The 22563-nt window shown below is 41.3% G+C and overlaps 2 protein-coding genes across 2 annotated transcripts; both read right to left on the minus strand.

The window, feature by feature from the left end:
* Positions 1-725: 725 nt before the first annotated feature.
* On the minus strand, positions 726-6424 carry LOC133893595 (glutamate receptor 3.4-like). The gene is made up of 7 exons (XM_062334655.1): positions 6153-6424; positions 5438-6066; positions 2879-4221; positions 2496-2773; positions 2369-2400; positions 1878-2284; positions 726-1798 (listed from the first exon to the last, which is right to left on the minus strand). The coding sequence occupies exons 2-7, from the start codon at positions 5721-5723 to the stop codon at positions 1352-1354; spliced, it is 2793 nt and encodes a 930-aa protein (XP_062190639.1). The 5' UTR covers positions 5724-6066; positions 6153-6424; the 3' UTR covers positions 726-1351.
* A 148-nt stretch (positions 6425-6572) lies between these two features.
* Positions 6573-16651, minus strand: LOC133892435 (ABC transporter G family member 43-like). The gene is made up of 20 exons (XM_062333206.1): positions 16122-16651; positions 15872-15992; positions 15317-15399; positions 15014-15098; positions 14638-14928; positions 14304-14394; positions 12940-13840; positions 12668-12828; positions 12332-12435; positions 11914-12079; positions 11738-11836; positions 11306-11412; positions 10715-11047; positions 9805-10095; positions 9629-9712; positions 8522-8655; positions 8147-8374; positions 7828-7999; positions 7358-7612; positions 6573-7247 (listed from the first exon to the last, which is right to left on the minus strand). Exons 1-20 carry the CDS (start codon positions 16490-16492, stop codon positions 6975-6977), a joined length of 4350 nt encoding a protein of 1449 aa, XP_062189190.1. The 5' UTR covers positions 16493-16651; the 3' UTR covers positions 6573-6974.
* Positions 16652-22563: the final 5912 nt, after the last annotated feature.

The following is a 22563-nucleotide window of genomic DNA, read 5'->3' on the forward strand; positions in this document are numbered from 1 at the left end:
AAGGCTGAACCATCCAATGTTCAAAAAACCGGAAGTTCCGATATTATGATCAGATTTTCTAGCCCATTGAATTCTTCAGCTCTAAAATTCTTCACACTATGTCAATTTTGATCATCAACAATGAGAAGAACAAAGATTTTGGACATGAGCACATTTTCCAGAACGTAACTTTATTTGGTCATTGATTTCTACTAAAAAGTATATGTATGAACCATATAAAGTTATAGTATTATGAAAGCTTTTTTCGAAATGGATATGCTCTGGATCGGACATGTAGTTTACGTTTTAATATCTAGAGTCTATACACGTTGGGACCTAACCTTATTTAGAAACAGCTACCTTTCCCTGCATTTCAATCAACTAGAGGTGGGTACCAACTCCTTGTCTGAAAGATGAGAGATGGTAGTAATGTTGCCGGAATTGAGTAGTTGTTAGGAGCTGGATTAGGGTCACCGATTTTGATATCTTGGCAACAAAAGTTTATTATGGGCAGCAAGAGAACTAGATAAATGCTGGAAGATGTGTTCATGTCACTTGCCAATCCTCATCAGGTTTAAGGCTGGTTCAGATTCGCAATTACGTTGTCGCATGAAGAGTTAACATGTAAATTGGCTTATTTTCAGTTAAGAATAAATTGTCTTATTTTCAGTTAACATGTAATAGAGATAAAATCTCTCTTGTATAGAATTTCCGTTCTATTTTTGGTATACAAGAGAGATTTTATCTCTAATAAATTGGCTTATTTTCAGTTAAGGATACAAAATAGGGTACATCAATTGTTCTCTATCTTTTCTGATCTAAATGCTTCAATTCAGAACAGAATGTTAATTTAGAATGTTGCATGGAAGTGGATGCGAGTCTTTTGAAATGGGAGAGGTCATAGCTTTTGCTCTGAAATGGTTTCCTTGCGTAGTCGCTGTGGAAGAGATGGGTATTACTTCTAAAAAGGACATGCACAACTGGCCACATACCACACCAAACATAGATTCCAACTTCTCAACTTATTTGGAAGATGCTTCAGATGGCTACATGAACTTTGGTAGAAGTCACTTCGAAAAGAAGAAGGCCAACCTGGCAGAAGTGGAAACTGCAACCGAATGCTATCACTCCCAGAAATTGCTGCTAGGAGATTCAGATTTGTTGCTGTTGGGAACTTAAATGTTGATGTATTTCTCCAGAGAAAGTACTCTGAAGCTGCTTTCGTTGCCATACCTTCGTAGTAAGAAGTGAGAAGAAACCTCAGACAAGAAAACCCCTTCATCACAAACCAGACCATGGAATTCTGAACACAACCACTTCAGTGCAGGATTGCATATTCTTTTATTATTGTTAGTCATGTCTCATGACGATGTCATAGTGGTAATGTAGATTGTTCTTCTGTACTGCCAATGCTTGGCTGCTGATTTCCATTAGGTCTTTTCTTGAGAGCATTCTTCACCTCCTCCTCTTTTTTATCAACAAAAGAGATCAATGACTTGATGGTGGTTAACCTTGCTGGTCGATTTATAATCTGAGGTTCGGGAAACTGAACCTCAACCTGGCTATTGTACCTGCTGTACTGACAAAATATGCGAAGGAAGAAAATCACAAGAGCAAGTACACATGCAAGGCCACAGATGAGGTAGAGGCCCCAGAAGCTTGACAAGCTCAAGGAGTTCGACCCAACCCCGCTACTGTCTGCACCGCACTCTGTTCCAGTTAACCATTCGTCATGGATCCTCTGGAGATTGCCATTCTCCGATAGTGTCAGGATTGCTGTTGACAAGTCTTCAGCAAGAGGGGAGTCTCTTGGTAAGGCCTGCAACATAATACAGTACAATCACAAGATGTTCTAAAGAGATAATTGTGAGTTATTTGATTATGGAAAATTCACTTACAAATCCCCATCCACTTTTTGTGAAAACCTGACCAACTGTTTTGAATTTGCAGTATCTTGACAGGAAGATCTTAACATATGGAAGCTCATCAATTATTGCAGCAACACCACCATTTCCTGACCCTAATTCTAGTGCTCTTGCATAATCTGATGGGCTGTTTAGTGGCACCAAACGGGACTCAGTGATATTGAGCTCATCCACAAGGTAGTTTCTGGAAAAAGATCCAACTTGATAGCCAATTGCACTTGAACTCGAGATCAAGCTATCGAGGCCCTGTATCCCTGATGTCAGCTCCTGAACTGTGAGAAGTGATGTCAAGCTTGCCGTGTAGCTTGAGTTAATAGTGAGCACAACAAAGAGCCAGATCAGCAGCACAGATCTACCAAGAGCACTAACTGTGTTCTCTCCTGTGTAAAGCAACGAGAAAGGAGGATATGAGAGTGAACTAAGAAACCCATGAATATTTTGACTAGTTTCACTTCAACACTTACGGTGTGAAAAGAACATTGTAGAGAAACTAAACCTGAAAGAGCACAAAAACTTCATGCATTCAATAAAGAACAATAAGTTTAAAAATTATAAGAGGTAAAAAGAGAGATAACAAATGCAAATACTAACCAGCACACTGTCATAATTTGTTGCCTTGGAGGTCCACGGAACTCAGTATTAGTGCGGTGTTCAAGTATCCAAATAACTGTACCCACAAAGAGGAAGATAACACCTAGGACACACCACATTCGGAAGGAGAATGGTTTCAGAAACGCCCAAGCATTTGATTCAATCTCCTTTCCTGGAGCAACGATAATGAGACCCGATTCTATATACGGCTGGGTAAAATCAACAAGTCTTGTTCTATTCGTCACAATAGCAATGTCCCCTATCGCAGCGTCAAAGTACTGAATGGGCAGGAAAACAGAATTAAGAACATCTGTATGACAATATATTCAAGGCACTAACCTATTATAAATTTCAAAATTGAAAACTATGGGAATGCTACTCACATTTTCAGAAACCTTCTGAACAAGATCACTGTAGCTGGGATTCTTCAAACCATCTCCAAATAAAACAAACTTGTATGTAACAGGGTAAGGCAACAAGCTTATCGCAGCTTTAAAAACATCAATTGAAAACCCCTTTACTCCATCAGGTCCATTGTCTTGCATCACAAACTCTTTGTAGCTCATCCGGAGAGGCACTCCAATCCTCAGAGGTTTCCCATGATACGAAAATACCCAACCACAAGGTTTCTCAGAAGTCTGACCAGGCCATATAACAACACCATGGAGCTGTATATTGTTGGTTGGAGAGTCCAATCTAGATGAATTTAAGTTTTCTGGGGCAACAACTGACAGACCGGAAAAGTTTGACCAATACCCAATGGTTCTTAAACCTGTACCACCAATATTCAGGATATCGTAAGCTGGGTGGATCAAATTCCGGTCCAAAGTAAATTGAACTGGTCCAGAAGCCCCTGTGAAATTCGCACGCCACATTTCCTCCATTAATTTATCTCCGTTGTTGAAAATCTTGAGAGAATCTAACTGAAGGCTGCTTCCTTTTGTAACTATCAAATTTGGGTCTGCAGAAAAAGAAATCGCATTCCCATCACTAAGAAATTGCTCAAGAGCATGAGCAACTAGCCATACAGAGTCATAAGCATGCATAGTGTACAAACTCAAGGTCGGACTTCCATTCCTGGTCTGGTTATTCCATTTGGACAACAACGAATGCTGAATGTCAGAAACAGCGATATGTTGCCGAAGCACAATAACACCCTGTGTAAGTTCCATCACATCAGGATTACCATGCTCGGAAGAATCTATCACCGCAGAAAGCCAATCTGTTGCTATCCATGCATAGCCACTGCTCATCATCCCCAAAGATTTTGCAGCAGAAAAAATATTGAGACCAGAGTCAGGGTTTACATGGACAACATAGACTCGAGACTCCATTTCATTCACCTGCATCAAGATATTCTGGATAGTAGTCTTTGCAGCACCAGGTGGCAACTTAGCTTTGTATGTTATCTTGGATTTCCTTTTTGCAAGGGCATCACCTAGTGCTGTGATGCCACCTCTACCATAGTCATCATCAACATAGATGGCGATAACTTCTTTCCATTGATATTGACTGATGATGCTAGCAATAGCACACATTTGGAAGTAATCACTTAGCGTAGCCCTCACAAAATAAGGGTATTCAAGAGAAGAAAGGGTAGGATCTGAGGCTGCGAAGGAGATAAGTGGGACATGGAGTTCATTAACAGCATGTGAAATGACATGAGCAGTGGCTGAGGATTGTGGACCTAATACACTGATCACCTCTTTAGCTAGAAGCTGCAATACTGGACAAGAAAAACTGCTGTTAAAATCTCTCAGGCTTCCAATTCAGGATAGTTACATTGTATAATCACTTAAATTTAACAAGAATAAACAAAGTAAACTTCTCTATTATCTACAAAAAAAGGCAGTCAAATTCAACTTTCTAAGTATGCTAGTCACAAGAACAATAATTTACAGACTTATTGCATATTTTCCATGGCAGGACTTGGAACTTCCAAGCCTAATTTCATTTTAACCTTAACACAATTACAATGCTGGAGTTAATAGCAAACTATCACTTGTTTTTTCTTGAAAACGCAGGAGAGCTGTGTTTCATTACATTAAGAAGAAGTAAAAGGATGAAATACAAACACGGCTTGATTGCTGAAATACAGGAATAACAGTGAATGAAAACAGATAGCAAATTGCAGACAGATACAAATAGTCTTTCTACCTATGATACACCGACACTCCGCTTTGGTGCTGTATCAGTGTCCGACACCAACATAGCTCCAACACTTCGTCGACGCGTATCGATGGCGTATCGGGTAATTATATTTCAAAAATAAAGAATTTTATTAACCGACACTTTTGCGGCACGGCTCCGACACTTTTGCAACACAGCCCAGCCCACCAAGATATGGGTAAAGAAGTCTAGGAGTCTTATGCTATCTTACTATCTTAGTGTCTTTTATTTAAATTGGAACTTAAGCTTGTAATGTTATTTAAGTTGAACTCATGTGTTGGGGTGTTCTACTTGCTTGCTGTTGGTTGTTTGAACTTGGCTATTTGAGTTTCTAACTTTACATTCTCCTAGTTTTGCAACTTCAATTTACACACATATATAATAATAATAAAAATATATAGTTGTGTCGCCGTATCGGCGTATTTGGGGTAATGGAGAATCGCCATGTCCGATACGTGTCGTGTCGCGTGTCGGGCACACGTGTCAGTATCGGTGCATCATAGCTTTCTACCGCAGCTCCTAGTTCAGGCATCAGTTCATGTTGTTTTCTCCACATGTAGACTAGAAGTGGGAAACTTTAATCCCATATGATCACTCGAAACTAATATACTCTTCTTAATAATATGCATCACTAGTTATGTCGTGTAAAATTATTAACCAGGGCAAAGAAGATTAACTGCATATTGAATTATTATATATGATACTAAATTGTAAAGAAAAGATAAAGTCATGATCGAATTTCAAAATTTGATGTGAAAGAAAGAAGTTCATACCTTCTATGGTGCCGACAAAGCCACTGGAATTAGTATCCTGCATAAGAACACTCAATTTGGTCCCTGGGAGTATGCTAGGATCGGTATTGACATCCGCAACAGCGAGCTCAATAGCCGGCCTCACCGCCTTCCCAATAACCGAATCAAACGTGAACAGCGCACCGATGCGCACCTCAGCCGGCCTTGTGAGGTTACCGGTGCCATTCTGGTTATCTGCCATGGTTCCACTGACAAAAATGCAGGCGCACAGAAGTAGGGCGGCAAAGTGAGCAGAGCCCATCTCCATGAACCAAGAAAAGGGTATCGTGTTCTTGACGACCTTTGATGTCTAAAGGGCCTCTTCAGTTAAGCTCTGTAGAGAACGATAATGGGGAACAGAGCTCGTACCCAGGAACCGGGAGAACTCATCCTTGATTCGTAATCCCGAAATTACAACCAACGATGCGCTGAATAGCTCGAGGGGAACAGACCAACGACATAGCTCGCCTCTTAGAATCAAGAAACCCCAACCTGTCCATTGATTCCTCCTGCCGTACCCCCAAAAGATGCGTTCTTGCTCTGGTGCTGCTTAGCAGCTGTTCGACAAAATGCTCGAGTGGACGAAATGGCGAGCGGAGCTCATCCCTCACCTGCAAGAGAAACACACAGTCGAATTCCAGTAAACTCTGAGCCCTGCGCTCCCAAAATTCAAAAGAAAAGATCATATGGTTGCTACCGTCTGATTGGCGATGCCATGGCGGGGAATCTGCAGCAGAGCTCATCCACCAAGAAGCCGCATTTGGTTTCTTGACCCCTGTCCTAAAAGAGTGCAAGAGCACTGACCTTCTAGTGTGGCGTGGATTTCGAGAAGATCTTTTGACGCTAATGCGTGCTTAGAAGCAGCGATGCGATGGTAGAGGAAGACACTCGTGGGTCACGAAAAGCTAAAGCAGCTTTGTGCCCTCGCGATTCGCGAATTGCGATTGGAATTGGATTCCTTTCCATCGAAAAGAAATATATTTTCGCTTCCAAAAGGATTACAAAGAAATGTGAGCTCTCAGAGCTTTAAACGCTCAACGGCATGGGATCGTGGACACAAGGGCCACGTGATCTTAGTTCCTTTAAAAAAAAAGAAAAATACAAATACCCTTAAAAGTTGGTACGGGTTTGATTTGCCCATTTCAAAATTTGATATTTGCCTCCAAAGAAACCTCAGTATTACTGATTTATGCTTTGTCCTAGTCATTCCAGCGCTAATGGCTCAAATAGATTAGAACATGCTAAGAGTAAGATTGACATTTTTGGAACATATATTTGGGCTTTAGAAATTGAAACAAAAAAAAACTAGGGCATTAATACACTGTGATTCAGTACAATGTTAACTACATGTTATATCTGATATGCAACACGAGCCTCTCTCGACGAGGCTATCACTAGATTGCAGAATTCTGATTTGCACTCGTAAAAAATGGCTGGTAGTCGAGTGCAATGCATACATTTTGGGGGCAGGACCGCAGGAGGGTGCGTTCCCAGACCCGCATCCTCTGCCAGTCACCTCCTACCGTTTCTGGAAGTTCAAGGCCTTCGTGCCGTATGCGAAGAGGAAGACGAAGAGGAGGATGTAGCCGAAATGCGCCAGCACAACGTAGCCGAGGAAGTCGTGCCTGATGCCGAGTGTTTGTTTCAAGACTTCCTTCACCATGATACTGGTGATGTCGCCTGTAACCGTGACCAGGCGGTCAATGTTGCCAAACTGCGCGGCCAAGATACCGTAGATGGTCCAGGCCACCGGGTTACACCAGTAGAACCACCGCCACCAAATAGGCAAGGCCTACAAGATTGAAATATATATTTTCAGAGATGTAGCAGGAGCTCAGGACACGGTTAGTACCATGTGTCTATGTGGAGTGATGTGACACCATGGCTCGTAGAAATGCCTACCGGTCGGAAAATAAGGAATCCGGCGAAAATGTTCCAACCGGTGAGAGTGAATGAAACAAGAATACTTGCGTGCAATTGGGAAGGAGTGCATGCGATCAGCATTGCGCCAAACAGTGTAAAGTAGATGAAGCTCCCGATGATAAAGAACAGAAAGTAGAAGAACTTGTCTGCCTTCCACTCATAGCCAACCATGGCATAGATGGGGATAGTATAAAGAATACCCTGAGCTGTGTTGTAGACAAACTCCACAACTGTCTGCACACATCAATCAGATTCAAAGTTTGAGTAGACAATTTGCGTATCCAAGAGTTGAAACACAATTACATGTAATATAAGATGAGGAAAAGGAAAACGAATATGCTCTATTGTGTTCCATAGGTTCAAGTGATTATGTTTGGAACAAGACTAATACATGTTGGGATGACCATATTTCAGTTAATGCATGTCAAGAAAAGGTATTCAAAAATTACCAGCGCAAATGCATAGGACAGTGGAGAGTACATCCCAGCTGCCTTTTCACGGTAGAAGACTGTCCTCTCGATAGAAAAAACAGGTAGACTTGATAGCAAATTTGCAGCTCCAATGAAGAAAATAGCAGCATAGGTGGCTCCAAGTAGGATCATCAGGTCCACCTCAGTTTTTCTGTACAAATGGGGGGGGGGGGGATAGATCGACCAAGAATCATTAGCATGGCAGGTAGTCAATCTAAAAATATTTCATGAACTGAGGCAATTAGAACAGATGAATGAATGAAATTCGAAAACAACATAACATGAAATAGGATCATACACATTCTTTGCCTTGCGCCAAAAGACTGTACCAAACACAATACCATATAGAGCTGTCATAAGGTAGCGCATGGCATTGTAGGGTGGATTCTTCCAATAAGATCGAAATTGCTTCCACGCATTTGCCATAAATTGATTTAGGAAATTCTGGGCATATTTAGTTGGAAATGAGAGATCCTGGTACCCCGGCGGTGGAACACTCAACTCCTTAATAAGTTCTTGATTGCTCCTGAACATATTCATTATAAAATGTAAGAAGAAGAAAATTATTGTTTTGTTTGTTTAAGGCTCAAAGAATTAAAGGTCTAAATAGTGTCAAAGCAAAAAACAAATTTACCAACAAACTGTTGTTATAAAAACATAACACATATATTACCGGTAAGCAGCAGAATTTGCATAAATTTCAGCAAAATCAACATTCAGGCGAGCCTCAGCTAGAGAAGAACTGACTTCCAGCATCCATGTTGCTGGGTTGTATCCTTCTGTAATTTTGGGAACACCTGGAATTGTCTGCAGGAGAACGCTAGACATTAGAATTAGAGCTCTTTTACGGTGGTCCATACTACCTAGAGGTAAAAGGTAGTATAAATCTAATCCGACGATCTATATAATTGGATATTTTGGTAATTGTGGCAATTTTGTTAAAATTAACTATCATGCTTTTGCTAATAGAAAAATTGACGCCGCAAACATCGGATCGCTAACCCTAGCCGATGGGTAGCAAATGAACTCTCATGCCGAAGACAGATTAAAATGTTAAAATAACAATGAAATATTACTCTATTTAGAGGCACATAACTGCAGTTAATTAGTTTTATGCAACGTATTTTTCTTCCCAAAATAACCCTAATACTACTATACTACTCACATATACTACCTATACTACTAGTAGAAAATGAGTAGTATTCTGACTAATCTGGATCGTTGGACTCTAAAAATAGATGGCTCATATTAATTTTGGACCACCGTAAAATTTCTCTAGAATTATCCTTTTGTTATTTCACCTTAAGTTCAGGTTGTCTCAGCACGATTGACTCTACTCCCAGTTAATTCCTGAAGAGATATGCAAAGAATTTGCCTCAAATTGTTTAGCTACTTTTTAGGGTTTAAATTTAGTTCTGTACAAAAAAAATTGACTTTACATCATAATGTATTGCTAGTTTTATTGAATTGTATAATGTACACACCAATGGAAGCAATGATTAACATGTTTGCTTCTATGCCATTATGCATTACAGAAGAATTACGGCCTAAAAGACCTTCAAACAGTATAGTACAATGTAGCAACTCTCCTAACCAAAATGCAGAGTTCCACGCGACTAATCACAACTTTGTATACCTCAAATATTTCTCTTATTTTCTGAATTTACCGAGTAGAATTGCATGTGCCAAAATTATTTATTGATTCGTAACCAATTTTAGCAATATGAAATGTTTTAACTTGGTTATCCCAAACTGAAACATAACATCAAAGACAATTCACCTCGAAATAATCAACTAGTATTTGGGATTGGACGCCAAGTTGGCCAGCATATATGACACGTCCTCCTCTCTTCAGCAACAGAAGCTGAAAAACACAACCATTTTTCAGTATATTCTCGCGGAGTTCAAAAATAGTGATATGGTATTAGAGCTTAAGAGTATGAGTAATGTAAGAACCTCATCAAAAGCCTCGAAAATATCAATGCTGGGCTGATGGATCGTACAAACGACGGTTCGTCCTGTGTTGACTGTATTTCTCACAGTACGCATGACAATTGCTGCAGCTCTAGCATCAAGGCCAGAAGTTGGCTCATCCATGAATATAATTGAAGGATTTGCTACTAGTTCTACAGCAATTGTCAGTCTCTTCCTTTGTTCAGTTGATAGCCCACTAACACCAGGGAGACCAACCAGAGCATCACGCAATACATCAATCTCAACTAATGACATAACTTCCTCCACAAACATCTACATTGAAATTAATTTTATCAGAACAACTAGTGCTTTGAACTCAAAAGATATAGAATTCTGAACCTTTTCTTCACTACCATCGTTGCTTAGCAGGCCTTGTACAAATTCGAATAAAACCAAGTAATGCGACAACAGGGTAACAACTAATATGTATTTTGAACTACATATAAAAAAAATCCAAAATGAACTCATGTTGTGCATTAAAAACTGGTACTATTGATATATCAGCATAACAAAGACCAAATGATTAATCCATTCTAGGCTCAGGGTTACCTCACTTCAAACCATCTTGAAAGGATGTATTCGCTAAGTCAAGGTTTGGTTGTGACATGTCAAACTATTCTTATTGCGGTCAGAACTTGGGAAATGTATTAAGTAGAGAAAATACTTGACTATGTTTTTTAAGGAAGAAGTAACTTATTCTTTCAATTGAGTTCATAAAGTACACGATTTTCTCGACACAAAAAAAAACTTTAGATCGATAAGCATGCTATCAGTTAATGGACAGTACTTAGTACTGACACTCAAAAATTATGATTACCACAGTTATTTTTCTCTAGCAGAATGAAGGCATAAGCACATAGAATACAGACATCAAAAATAAATAAACACATACCTTTCTAGTATTGTTGTCAACTTCTGAGGAAAGGCGTAACCAAGCAGAATAAAGGAGAGATTCATACACAGTAACATTTGGTGAATGGATATCAGTTTGTTCACAATAGCCACTGATGCGGGCAAAAGTTTCTTGTTTCTTAGGGTAACCAGAAAGCCTAATATCTCCCTCAATGATTCCACTTGTCTTTCTTCCTGCCAGTACATCCATTAGAGTGGTCTTTCCAGCACCACTGACACCAACCAATGCAGTCAGAACACCTGGTCTGAATGCACCACTAATATCAGATAGCAGCTGGAGGCGGCTTTCCGTGAAACCTTGTTCCTTCATTGCCTGCAAAGCGATATTTTGTATCAGGCATTAATATATGGACTGCATTTCTTGATTCATTTAACTAGTAGCAAGTAATGGCTTAGTTCAAGGTAGTATTATCTAATGACTCAAAGGCACCAGGCTAGAGAAGATATAAATAGTTTTCTATAAGAGGAAGCAAGTAAAGTGAATTTCTGCTCCAACTATGATGTGTTTCATCAACTTTGCATGATCTAGTTATGTCAAAACTTGGAATATCTTTTTAGAAGATCAACTTACAGCAGGCATGTCAACATAGTAATTCATGTGGTTGAAAGAAAGTGAAAGTGGCTGAAAAGGCAAGACCATTCCTGTCTGGGTTCTCCTGTTTGCTGCTCCATTTGTGCCTAACACCAGGGCAGATAATGAGATGGTAGATACATATATTAATAGTAATAGAAACAAAAATGTATGCTTCATGAATCATAATGATTGCAGATAATTGCGAGCCGTAGGAATCAATCTATTTCATTATTTATGGCCTCCTCGAATGTAGGATTCTCATAGGAATTTCGTAGGAAACAAAACATCCAGTGAGAGTGGATGCTTCCTTTCCTCGAAACTTCTAGTAGAATTCCCATCCGGACGGGCCTTGTTGAAAGAATCCTAGGAAGATCAGAAAAGCACTGAGGATCGAAAAACATGAATGAGAGGCGTTTGCTGCTATCTTACCATGGGTAATCTGGGATATTTGTTCTTGGTTTGTTGACTCTTTTTCCAGCTCATTTTCATCATCATCATCAGAAACTACAGTATTTGAACTGCCGCCAGCTGTAGGAGAAATAGTATGTAAGTGCTTCACCTAGGCATCAAACTAGTGGCAATACAAGAAAAAGAAAGAGGCTTACGGCTCAAGAATGTAAGAGCGCAAAGGAAGAGAACGTTGAAAAGAATAATATATCCTATGATGGCACCGATGGAAAGCCAATACCCCCATTGACCACTAAAGTAGCCTTTAGCCTTCAAAATAGCCTTCCCTACCGTTGGTGCCACAATGCTTCCGCCAGTGTTTGGCTGTAGTTAAAATGTGACATTAGTTTAAGATATTCCTATGCTTACAAATAATTAGGCATATCAACATCCTAGAAACTAATATAGGTGAAAAAATATACATATTCTGATTTTTTTTTCTTTGAATTGTTGACAATTTGGCATATCTATATTTAAATTATCCATCTAGGAGTACACTAATTGCTTTGTCTGTACCTAATATAGAGAAAGAATTACATTTAGAAAAGAATTTTTTTTGCGTTCATAGAAACTTACAATGGCCCATCTACTGGAAAGGAATTCATTGACTGATATGGCGTTATTACTGTACATCATGGGAGATACCCAGTAGCCCCAGATCCACCATGGTTTAATGTCCTCTGTACACATAAGTATCAAGTGGCATGATAAGAAACAGTACTTCACAATTCACACAAGAATTTTTAGAGGACGTAAGGCAGAAGTCTCAATAAAAAAAAAGTTTCAATCAGCCTTCATGGGCATCACTTTTTTTAGCAAACCACAACTGTGATTAGCTAGCTTAGTGGGCCATGGGGACTAAAATACATTTTCCACAATGACAAACTCTTTTTTAGAAGAAGACACACTTACGTCTTGGGATGAGAAACCCTGCGAACATGAAAACTATAAGCAGCGTAAACATGCCAAATGTATTGGCTACAACCATTGTCTTCAAAATTGCGCCTAGCAACCGGAACATGGCCACAGCCATCTGATGTGTTAAAAAGTATGCTAGAAACTGGCTAAAGAACCTGAAAACAGTAGACAGAGGAACTTGTCAAATGGAAAACTGATAAAAAATTTCGATATATACAAACATTTAAAAGTGTAGAACTGAGGGAACAGAGAAGTAGAGCAGCTACCTTCCAGCAGCAGGTGCGAAACCCATAACATAATATGTAACACACGTCCACATAAATGAGTCCAGGAATGAAAAAGGAAGCTTTAAGATTATGGTTGCAAGTCCAAAGGTCCATGCTGGAAAGAACAAGTAGTCTCTCTGCTTATAGAATACTGGTAGCTTTTTTATGGTCATGCTCATCTCAGTTATACCAATGAACATGATTGTGATCAAAGAAGAAGCCAAAGCACCATTAAATTTGGTGCTATCAGAAAACTTCCCATGGGGCATCTTTGTTCTGAAAAACACCGTCATGGTTATAAGTGCCAATATGAACAATTGAAAAGACTTGAATGCATAGAGGAAGGAGTTGCGCTTCATCAGCAACCATTCTCTGGACAAGACTGCCTTGAGAGACTCCCAGCTAGATAACCCATACTTCTTGGTAGTCAAAGCAGCAGGATGTGTTTTAGATTTGTCATAAGGAACTTGCAACTCTTTCTGGAGCTTCTGGCCAACATGGAATGTCTTAAAATGTTGCACAAAGTCCGGGACGGTAACATAACGATAATGTTCCTGGTCGTGGCACCAATACTGTTGTTGATCTTTTCTGGAAGTCACCTCTTGAAGGAAGTCGGCCACTCCTTTCCGTTCAGGGCACCGGAAACCAGCACTCTCAAAGAATTCCAGGATGCTCTCCCGTGGCCCATGGTAAACTATGTAACCTTCTGATAGTAAAATGATGTCATCAAATAGATTGTAGGTCTCAGGTGGAGGCTGTAGAAGGGAGATCATGACTGTATAATTCATCACATGGACCATCTGTCTGATGTATTTGACAATCTGAAATGTGCTAGAACTATCAAGCCCAGTAGATATTTCATCCATGAACAAAGCCTTTGCAGGTCCAGTTAGCATCTCACCTACAACCAAAGCAATTACAGAAGTCCAAGAAATTTAACATCAGGATTCCTTATACTCAATATCACACAGAAACAATCCACTTAGCAGTAATTTAACAGAGGAAGGCAGCAACAGAGTCATCAAATATACTGATCCCACAAATTTATTTTGATTTCTTAGTTGAAGTATATTGTGCAATCTACTGATCAAGTAAAACATGTGAGGAGTAGAGTCCACAGGGTTCTTCCGTGCATAACTAGACTCCACAGGGAAATATCCTAGCTCCACCACTGGAGAAAAGAACATAAACATGGGACTCGGAAAATCTATGATTTGAGAAAATAACTTATTGTTTATGCTGCAATTCGTATAGAGAATCCTCTATGCCACGGTTATAGTGATTATAGTGAATAGTTATAGGATTTCATGAAGTAACTACAAATCTTATCTTTCATATTTGAATGGCATGATGTACAAACATACCAGTTGTCACACGTTTCTTTTGCCCACCAGAAATGCCTCTTTTTATCTCATCACCAACAATAATATCAGAACAAATGTCAAGCCCAAGAATCTGCAGTGATTATAAACTCAGTCAGCACAGATAAATCGACGGTAACTGTGGAGATTCAATTTATTTGTGACTATCACTGTGGTATGTCTACTTCCTGTTAAAGCAAGCGTGCTAAATAAGGAAAAAACAGATTCTCACGAGACTTTGTTCCTAATAGGTCAGGAAGAGAAACAAATGGTCAAGTTGAAGCCTGCAGGCTTTAAACCATGTTATTTTAGCTTGCGGAAAGTTAGACGATCTCACCTTGAGAGTAAGATCTGTCATAACATTAGTCTCCTTTCCTTCGACTGCAGTTGCCTTCATGAAAGCATCAATCTCGGGGTCAGGCTTAATGCCTGCATTTCGCTCCCGTCTAGCTAATTCCGACAGCATATCATATCTGGCACCAATACCTAGGCATCGTCTTGAGAAGTCCATTGTCTCTCTTACAGTCATTTCTCCATTGTGTAGATCATACTGGCTGACATATGCACTAGTCCTCTCAGGATAAAACTCCGAAAACTTATGGCCACAGTACGTGATATCGCCAGACACCTGCAGAAGCAAATGAGGGATGCGGCGTATGGTAAGTATACATAATCAGAAGAAGTAGATGAAAATACATGAATGAATGTGCGACCTTGAGATTCTTAGCAGGCTTCCCAGTTAGCGCTCGCATAAGCGTGCTTTTCCCAGATGATGGAGGCCCAAGAAGAAGTGTCATCCTGACATAGTTGCAAAAGCCATATAGATCAGATCACTGAAACTTGGGACTTATGATTGCAAAAGTTTGCAGTTTATTTGATGCAGTATGTATTGTAGTGCCATACCTAAGATTTTTTTTTTTTTTTTTTTTGCATGGCCTTATATATATGAATCGAACTACCAGTGGTTAGTTTAAAAGGTTCCACAAGCGACCGGATTATGAGGATCTGTAGTGTACCTCGACGGCTTGATGATGCCGCTGACATCTTTGAGTATCTTAATCGTCCTCTTGTTCGACGAACCGAATTGGCTGATGAGCCCCTGCGATTAACCATCAAGGAAAACAATTGGCTGATGAGTATCTTAATCTTTGTGCAGCTGACGTGGCCGCTGCAGAAAGAGTATTGCACCCCTCCCTCCGATAGCCCGGCCTCCCACAGTCTAGCGACGACATTTCCACAGAGTCAGTCAAGTAAGCAAACACGTGCGTGCGTGCAACGACCGGGCGAGCTTGGGCTCATGCACGGGAATTCCACGCTGTCTAGAAGGGAAAAATCTGTCTACTTGGCTGCGTAACACACGAGTCCCTTTCAGCAGGTTTCACCGGGACTTCAAGCTTGGCAGCGTGCGATGGCGATCGAACGGCTGCGATCGAAGAATCAAACCTCGGGAAAACGTGGCAAACCTCGGAAAAAATTTATGGTGCACACAGGAACTGCTGCTGTGCACGTACGTACTCCTTCAGAGAGAGAGAGAGAGAGAGAGAGAGCAAGTTGATTAATGTGCGAAATACCTCGAGGGTGTTGACGGCGGCGTTGAGCAGCGTGGGCAGCGCGCGCTTGCCAACGTATACGTCCGCCTCGATGGACAGGTGCTCGTACCGCACCTCGATCTGCGGAAGATCGATGCCAACCCTGCGCCATTCGCATGCATAGTTAGATTGACCACAAATTGTTAGGTTCGAAAACATGAACGCGCACGCGTCAAACTGTGCGACTACGCACGCGCGCGCTTGCTTGCATGCACACGTCGATAGCACTCACAGGTCGAGCCGGTCCCTGAAGCGACGGAGGAGCCGCTCGTTGTCGTCCTCGACGGCCTTGAAGACGCGCTCCATGAGCTCCCGCCCCTCGTGCGGGTCCATGTTGGCGATGTCCACCTCGTCGGGCGCGAGCCTGCCGCCGCCGCCCTCGCCCCCGTCCAGCGCCTTCCGGATGATGCCCCGCCGCATGCGGTCGTACGTGGGCAGCTTCTCCAGCGCCGCCCACCGCAGGTTCTCCTCGTCGTCCCCGTCGTCGTGGCTCGCCGTGGAGCGCCGGAACGGGTCGTCCGGGTCCGCGCGCAGCGACCGCGAGATGGACGCGGCGGACAGCCAGCTCCGCCGGCTCCCCGACGGCGCGATCTCCCCCGCCATCGCTCACCCTCCCTAGCTACCTACGTACCTATAGCTTGGTCGTATTGCGCGGCGCCGGGCAGAACGATCAGACGAGAGGAGTGCGGTTGGATTGGATGCGCCGCGATGAGAGGGCGCGCGCGTACGTGTTGGATGAACTCTGCTTGCTTTCCCTGGCTCGCGGAGTGTGTGTAAGTATATATAGTGGTGAGAACTGAGAACCGGCGGTCTAACACAGCAGCACGAGATGGAGACCTCCACGGGCGACGTTGACCGTCGACACGGGCTGGAAGAAGATGAGGGTTACCAAGTTTCGGTGTGGATTGCTAGGGAAAGGGCTAGCGTTGGGTTCGCGGGGGGAAGGTTCTTGAGTGCTTCGATCGTCTCCACAGTGCCGATGGAGTCACGCAACTGAGAAATCTAGAGTTACAAAGATCCCGTACCCCTAGTCCCCCCTCTTCCTTCATGACCTGATTGATAATACCCTGACTTCACCCTTTTCCTCCGTGACCCGGATTCCTCAGATGTGTTGGAACAGCATGCTTATTACACGGCATCAGCTATTTTGCTTTTGACCTTCTAGAATAGGATACTAGCTAGTTAAACTTCTGTTCTCTGGCAACTTATAAGCCAGTTATACTACTATATAACTAGTCCTTTATATCGGTATTAGCCAACAGTGGTTCAACCCTATTCACGAACTATAGACTTTAATTACTGTCACATTGATAATAATATTTGGTGGATGGTATTGGTTAGTTGAGTAGTGAGGATGCGGCGAGATGTTGACGGTGTTAGAGGTGTTTCTTCTGTCCCGATGCAGAGTTCCCCGGGTAGGTCGGGAGAGGAACTCGGACACCATAGACCGCTTGTGTTGCTTAAGCATCGATTGTTGCTGCAGTTGGCTCTAGCAATTATCTTATTTACCACATATCGATCTAATGGTAAGATAAGACGAATACTTCTGTAAATGTAATCATTTGAGCTTGCACATCGACGGTGTGAGCGGACGAGCTTGTAAGAGACACTTGAGGTTGCTTCGGGAGTTAATCTAAATGGACTCCGCACCGAGCGATGCCTGATTTAAATGATTGGAGCTTATTGAGAAATGTTGACACGAGTACCCTCTTGGGTGGACCAGTGTGATCACTCAAGCCGTATGGTCCTCGAGTCTTCTGGGTAAAGTTATACCCCTCTGCAGGGTGTAAAAACATTTCAAAATCCTACGCTCTCGATCACGAGCATGCTTTTGTTTATTTGCAGCAGTCGTAGAGTTTCAAGTTTGGTTTGAGGTGGTTGTTGGGTTGAAATGGTTCTTACAGATATTATTACTATGGTTCTTTTTATATATATTATAGCAAAAATGGTCTTATTAGGCTATGATTATGATTATAGTGATTAATGGTAACATAGTTATTAGGACTAACATGTTTGTTAAGAATATATGTTACTAAATCTCATAGATGCAATACATTAAAAAGCCACCGTAGCAGGAACAAAATTTAATTTAATTGAAAAAATCCTAGGAAGATTTGTCCCACCGAAAGATCTAGTGTAGAGGAGTTTGCACTCATTAGAGCATTGTGTCTAGAGGCAGATAGCCTCACCGGATAGTCTAGGAATAGGACATGAACTCACCGGAGTATTTCTGACAAAGAGAGAGAAGACTACAGGCCTCACTGGATAATCTAGTGATCTGCACTAGGTAGCACCAAAGTATTTCCTGCATAGAAGAATGCAAGTACAGAATACTGAAGATCAACCCACTGGATGGTCCAGTGCTTGGTTTGTACACACCGAATTATAGCACCGGAGCATTTCTTGCAAAGACGACTACAAGTGTTGAAGAATGAAGAACAACCCACCGAAAGGTCCGGTGCTCTAAAGATGAATGCACTGAAGCATTTTACACAGAGAGGCTGCAAAGGCTTGGATGACTCAAGACAACTCACCGGAAGGTCCGGTGATGGATTTGAAGGCACACCGGAGTGTACGGTGTTCACAGAGGCATTGAGTGAAGTTCCAACGGCTAGTTTCTGAGTTTGTACTCACTGGATGATTCAGTGTTAGTTCTAATGTTCTCACCGTATTATCTGGTGTTAACAGCTTTTCTGAGCCGTTGGGGAAACAGCTAGTTGGCGAGTTTAAGGCTATAAATACCTCTCAACTCAGTCATTGAATGTGTGGCATACTGCTAGTGTCTAGAGGAAGCTCATATACACTTGAGACGATATTCAAGCCATCAATGTGCTTAAATTGATTATCTAGGGAGATTAAGCACAAGATTAGATATTGTTTAGTGGTTATAGGCCTAGAGTGAGTTATAGCTAGGTGATGCGGATTGAAGAAGGGATCAATGAGTGGTACTAGCTTGTATCGAGTGGTACATCGGCACCTCTAGAGTCTTGGTGACTCGCTGACATCATAGGCCTTGGTGGCTCAAGTTTGTTGACCCTTTGACTTGGTATGGAGCGGTGGCAAGACACACGTACGAGGACGCGGAGACCCTTGCCTTGGTGGCTCAAGCTCTGAAGTGATAATGGCGGCAAGTGACCGGAAGAGAGGCTAGTGGTGAGACCTTGCCTTAGTGGCTTATCCGGCTTGAGGACTTGCCTTGGTGGCTCAAGAGTCATGACCAGGTGTTGATCGAGAGTATATCCTTGGTGGAGCTCTAACATGGACTAGAGGTGGTATTTATACCATTGATATCATAAGATAACAATCCCTTGTGCCGAGTTTGTCTCTCTACCTTATTTACATTTCTGTATTTACACACTTGCAATTTACCTTGCTAGATTAGGTTGCAATCCTCTTGAGCGGTAGAGTAGATACACTAGATAAACCTAGAACACATTTAGATAGAAATTGAGATAGGTTTATCTTATAAAGGTTTTTAAGCCAATTTAGTTTAGGTTTCTAAGTGTCCTAATTCACGCCCCCCCCCCCCCTCTTTGGACGTCATTGTTCCTCACATATATGTTCAGTTGATGGTTATTGGTTAGATGGTTGTGTTGGTTAAGTCTAGATACTCACAAATATTTTTGTCAAATTATGCTTTCGCATATAAATTTACTTAACCATGTGGTCATATTCTTGCTAACATCCCAATTCATAATCCTTGAAGTCGGGTTATCTATAAATACCGAATATGGATTAAGTCTTACGAGTATCTTCGTACTCACGCTACTATTTCAAGTGCTACCAACCAGGAGGAGCTAGTCTTTAGCTACTTCACGACTGCCAAGGGTGGTTGCGAGCATGAGTAGGCAACTACTCGGAGGTCATACTTTTATGATAGAGTCTAAGGGCATATGACTTCATTCTCCTTTTGTTATTTATAGTTTTAGCTTCCGCTGTATAGTTTTCTTTTGTCTAGGAGTTGATTAGTTTCAGTCTCCTCGTAGTTCTCTTTTGCTGTAAATTGTAAAAAAATATAGATACTTAAGAACTTGTAATATAATTTAATTACTCACTCTTTGTTAAGCTTTGTTATTATGTGATATGTTGAAAAGACATGTGTTCCGATCTTGTACACAAAACACGTGCTGGGACTATCAGAGCGGTATTCTGATTAATCATTAAAGTCGATGTATTTGCCCTATCCTGTTGGGAATGTAGGTGTCCAAGAATGGAAGCTCGGCGTGATTAAGTAAATGATCAATTTAATGATTAATTAGAATATTGTTTGGATGGTTCCTTACAATTGTGAGCGAATAGGAACGATCAGTAGCGTCTCCTAATTTTAAACGCTCCAGCCCAGGTGGTCATCGGAGTAGTTGTGCGTTCACAGGAGTTCCGGGAGCTGACCCCATCACTTATCCCATGGACCTCATCACAGCACGGACACTGTGTGATCTACACATTGGTGCTAAGAGTATTACCATCAAGGTGGCTTCCGACGTGGCTTATCCCCACGGTTCCCATGAACATCTGTACGGACGTTCGATACCGGAGGGCTACACCATGATTGAAGTAGACGAGGTAGGTGGACTACCCCGCAGAGGAGGGGCGAACACTATAGGAGAGAACGAGCACATATTCATCGCGTGGGAGAATGCCTACATAATGTTTCCACAAGGGACAGCTCTCGAGAACCTCTTCTCTCCACGACACCCCGGGCCTCCGCCGCCTCAAAGATCTCCCTCTCCTCAATCATCTCCTAGAAGAAGTCCACCTCCCCAGCTATCACCTCGAAGAATTCCATCGCTCAAGAGGCCAACATCATCAAGAAGCCAACCATCAGCTCAGAAAACATGATCAGGTTCCACAACATCCAAGCAAACGGTATCATCTAAGAATTCGGTGCCATCTAAGAGGGTTTTGGAACCCAAGGATGTCTATTCACTCACTGCTGAGGAAACCAAAAAGATTGTGGACGCCAGTGTAACTAGACATTTTCATCCTCCACCACCTCCACCGAAGCATGTTGTGCCTGGTGATACCATGAAATTTTCATGAATATGGACAAAGCTAAACATACGAGGGTAGCTTCAAGTAAGCCACCGAGTGACTATGAATGTATCATTAAGAAGTAGACCAAGAGCAAATCAGGTCCAATCATTCAGGATACTGCAAGTATTGGGGACTTTCTAGGTTCTTCTAGATTAACAATAGAAGAACTAGCACGACTTACTATAGAAGCGGATATTACAAAGTTGGATATTACATGGCCATTTAAGTTAGGCAAACATTTGGTCAAACCAGATATAGAAAGAAACCTTATAACTCAAATATGTCGATTACATCAGTGGTACTTGAAGCAGTCCAAGCAGGGTTTTCAGGTGTTCCCCGTAAGATATACAGATGAATATTTTCTCAACAGGGATAACTCCTTCTGGGTGCAATTATTGTACCTATATGAACTGTACAAGGAAGATGCCCTCGACGTGGCTATAGTCAGAGTATGGATTCTGTAAGTGACTTATGCATATAATTCACGTTATATGATTTTGTACCTTGAAATTGCATGGCTAATTTCTCTCTTTTGTGGAATGGAGTTCCGCGCATGCAGACAAGAATTAGATAATAAAATAGGATTCATAGATCCTGGGCTTGTGAACGAGGAACTTGTAATGGAGCGTCCAGACTTCACCGATGACTACTTATTGAAGTGTCTATTTACCACCAATACAAAAAAATGTACTCTTACCCTACAGTTTTGAGTACGTATTTGTGTGCCAGTGCATTATGCTTTTATGGGTAACTCAATTCTAGTACTAATTTGCTATGGTGATATAATATTGCTGCAGTTTTTATTGGATCCTCCTTGTCATCCACCTGGACTTGAGCAAAATCATTGTCTTGGACTCGCAAAAGAGATATAAAATGACTTACCAAGACCTCATTGACATGCAAACAGGTAAAGTCGATCATTTGATCTTCTCGACGATTGCATCTAAGTTTAATTGGTATTTATATTCACGTAAAGGGTGTAGACAAGATACCGCAAAAAGAGTGTTATCCACTTTCCATTCAGGAAATAGTATGATGTAAAAATCGACTTTTTGATACACAGTGAATATTCATGACTTGCATTTCCTACTAAATAAAATGGTTCAATTCATTCCACTGATGAATCATTTCCGCTTGAAGTGTATGAGGCATCTCTACGGATTTTATGTTCTTACTTTCTTGCACGCATTCAGTGTAGACGGAGACACTGTCAGATACAATGATCTTGAGGTATGAAATTATATATCGATGCCTTCTTTTCAATTTTTATTTGTGTTGAAGGACTAATTCTTTCTATTTTTCAAACGCAGCGCTCCAAACTACATACAAGTGTGTTACGATCTACAGAAATACATACCCTTCAAGAACAGATCGTCGAGTTCTTCCTGAAACATGTTATCAAACCAAATGGCGAGTTTCATTAACCGATCATGCCGTCGACGCAGGACGAACCTTCAGATGACACCGTACCTTCTAGTAGAGAGTATGCGACAAGGAGTAAGTCTACTAAGGGTTAGACTGCTTATATATCATCAAATGACACAGTATTACTAAATAACATTAATTACTATAAATTAATGAAAGACATTAATTACTATATATTAATAATATGTCTTTATTATTGATTTGCATTAAATGTG

Source organism: Phragmites australis, chromosome 15, assembly GCF_958298935.1.
Source record: "Phragmites australis chromosome 15, lpPhrAust1.1, whole genome shotgun sequence".
NCBI lineage: Eukaryota > Viridiplantae > Streptophyta > Magnoliopsida > Poales > Poaceae > Phragmites > Phragmites australis.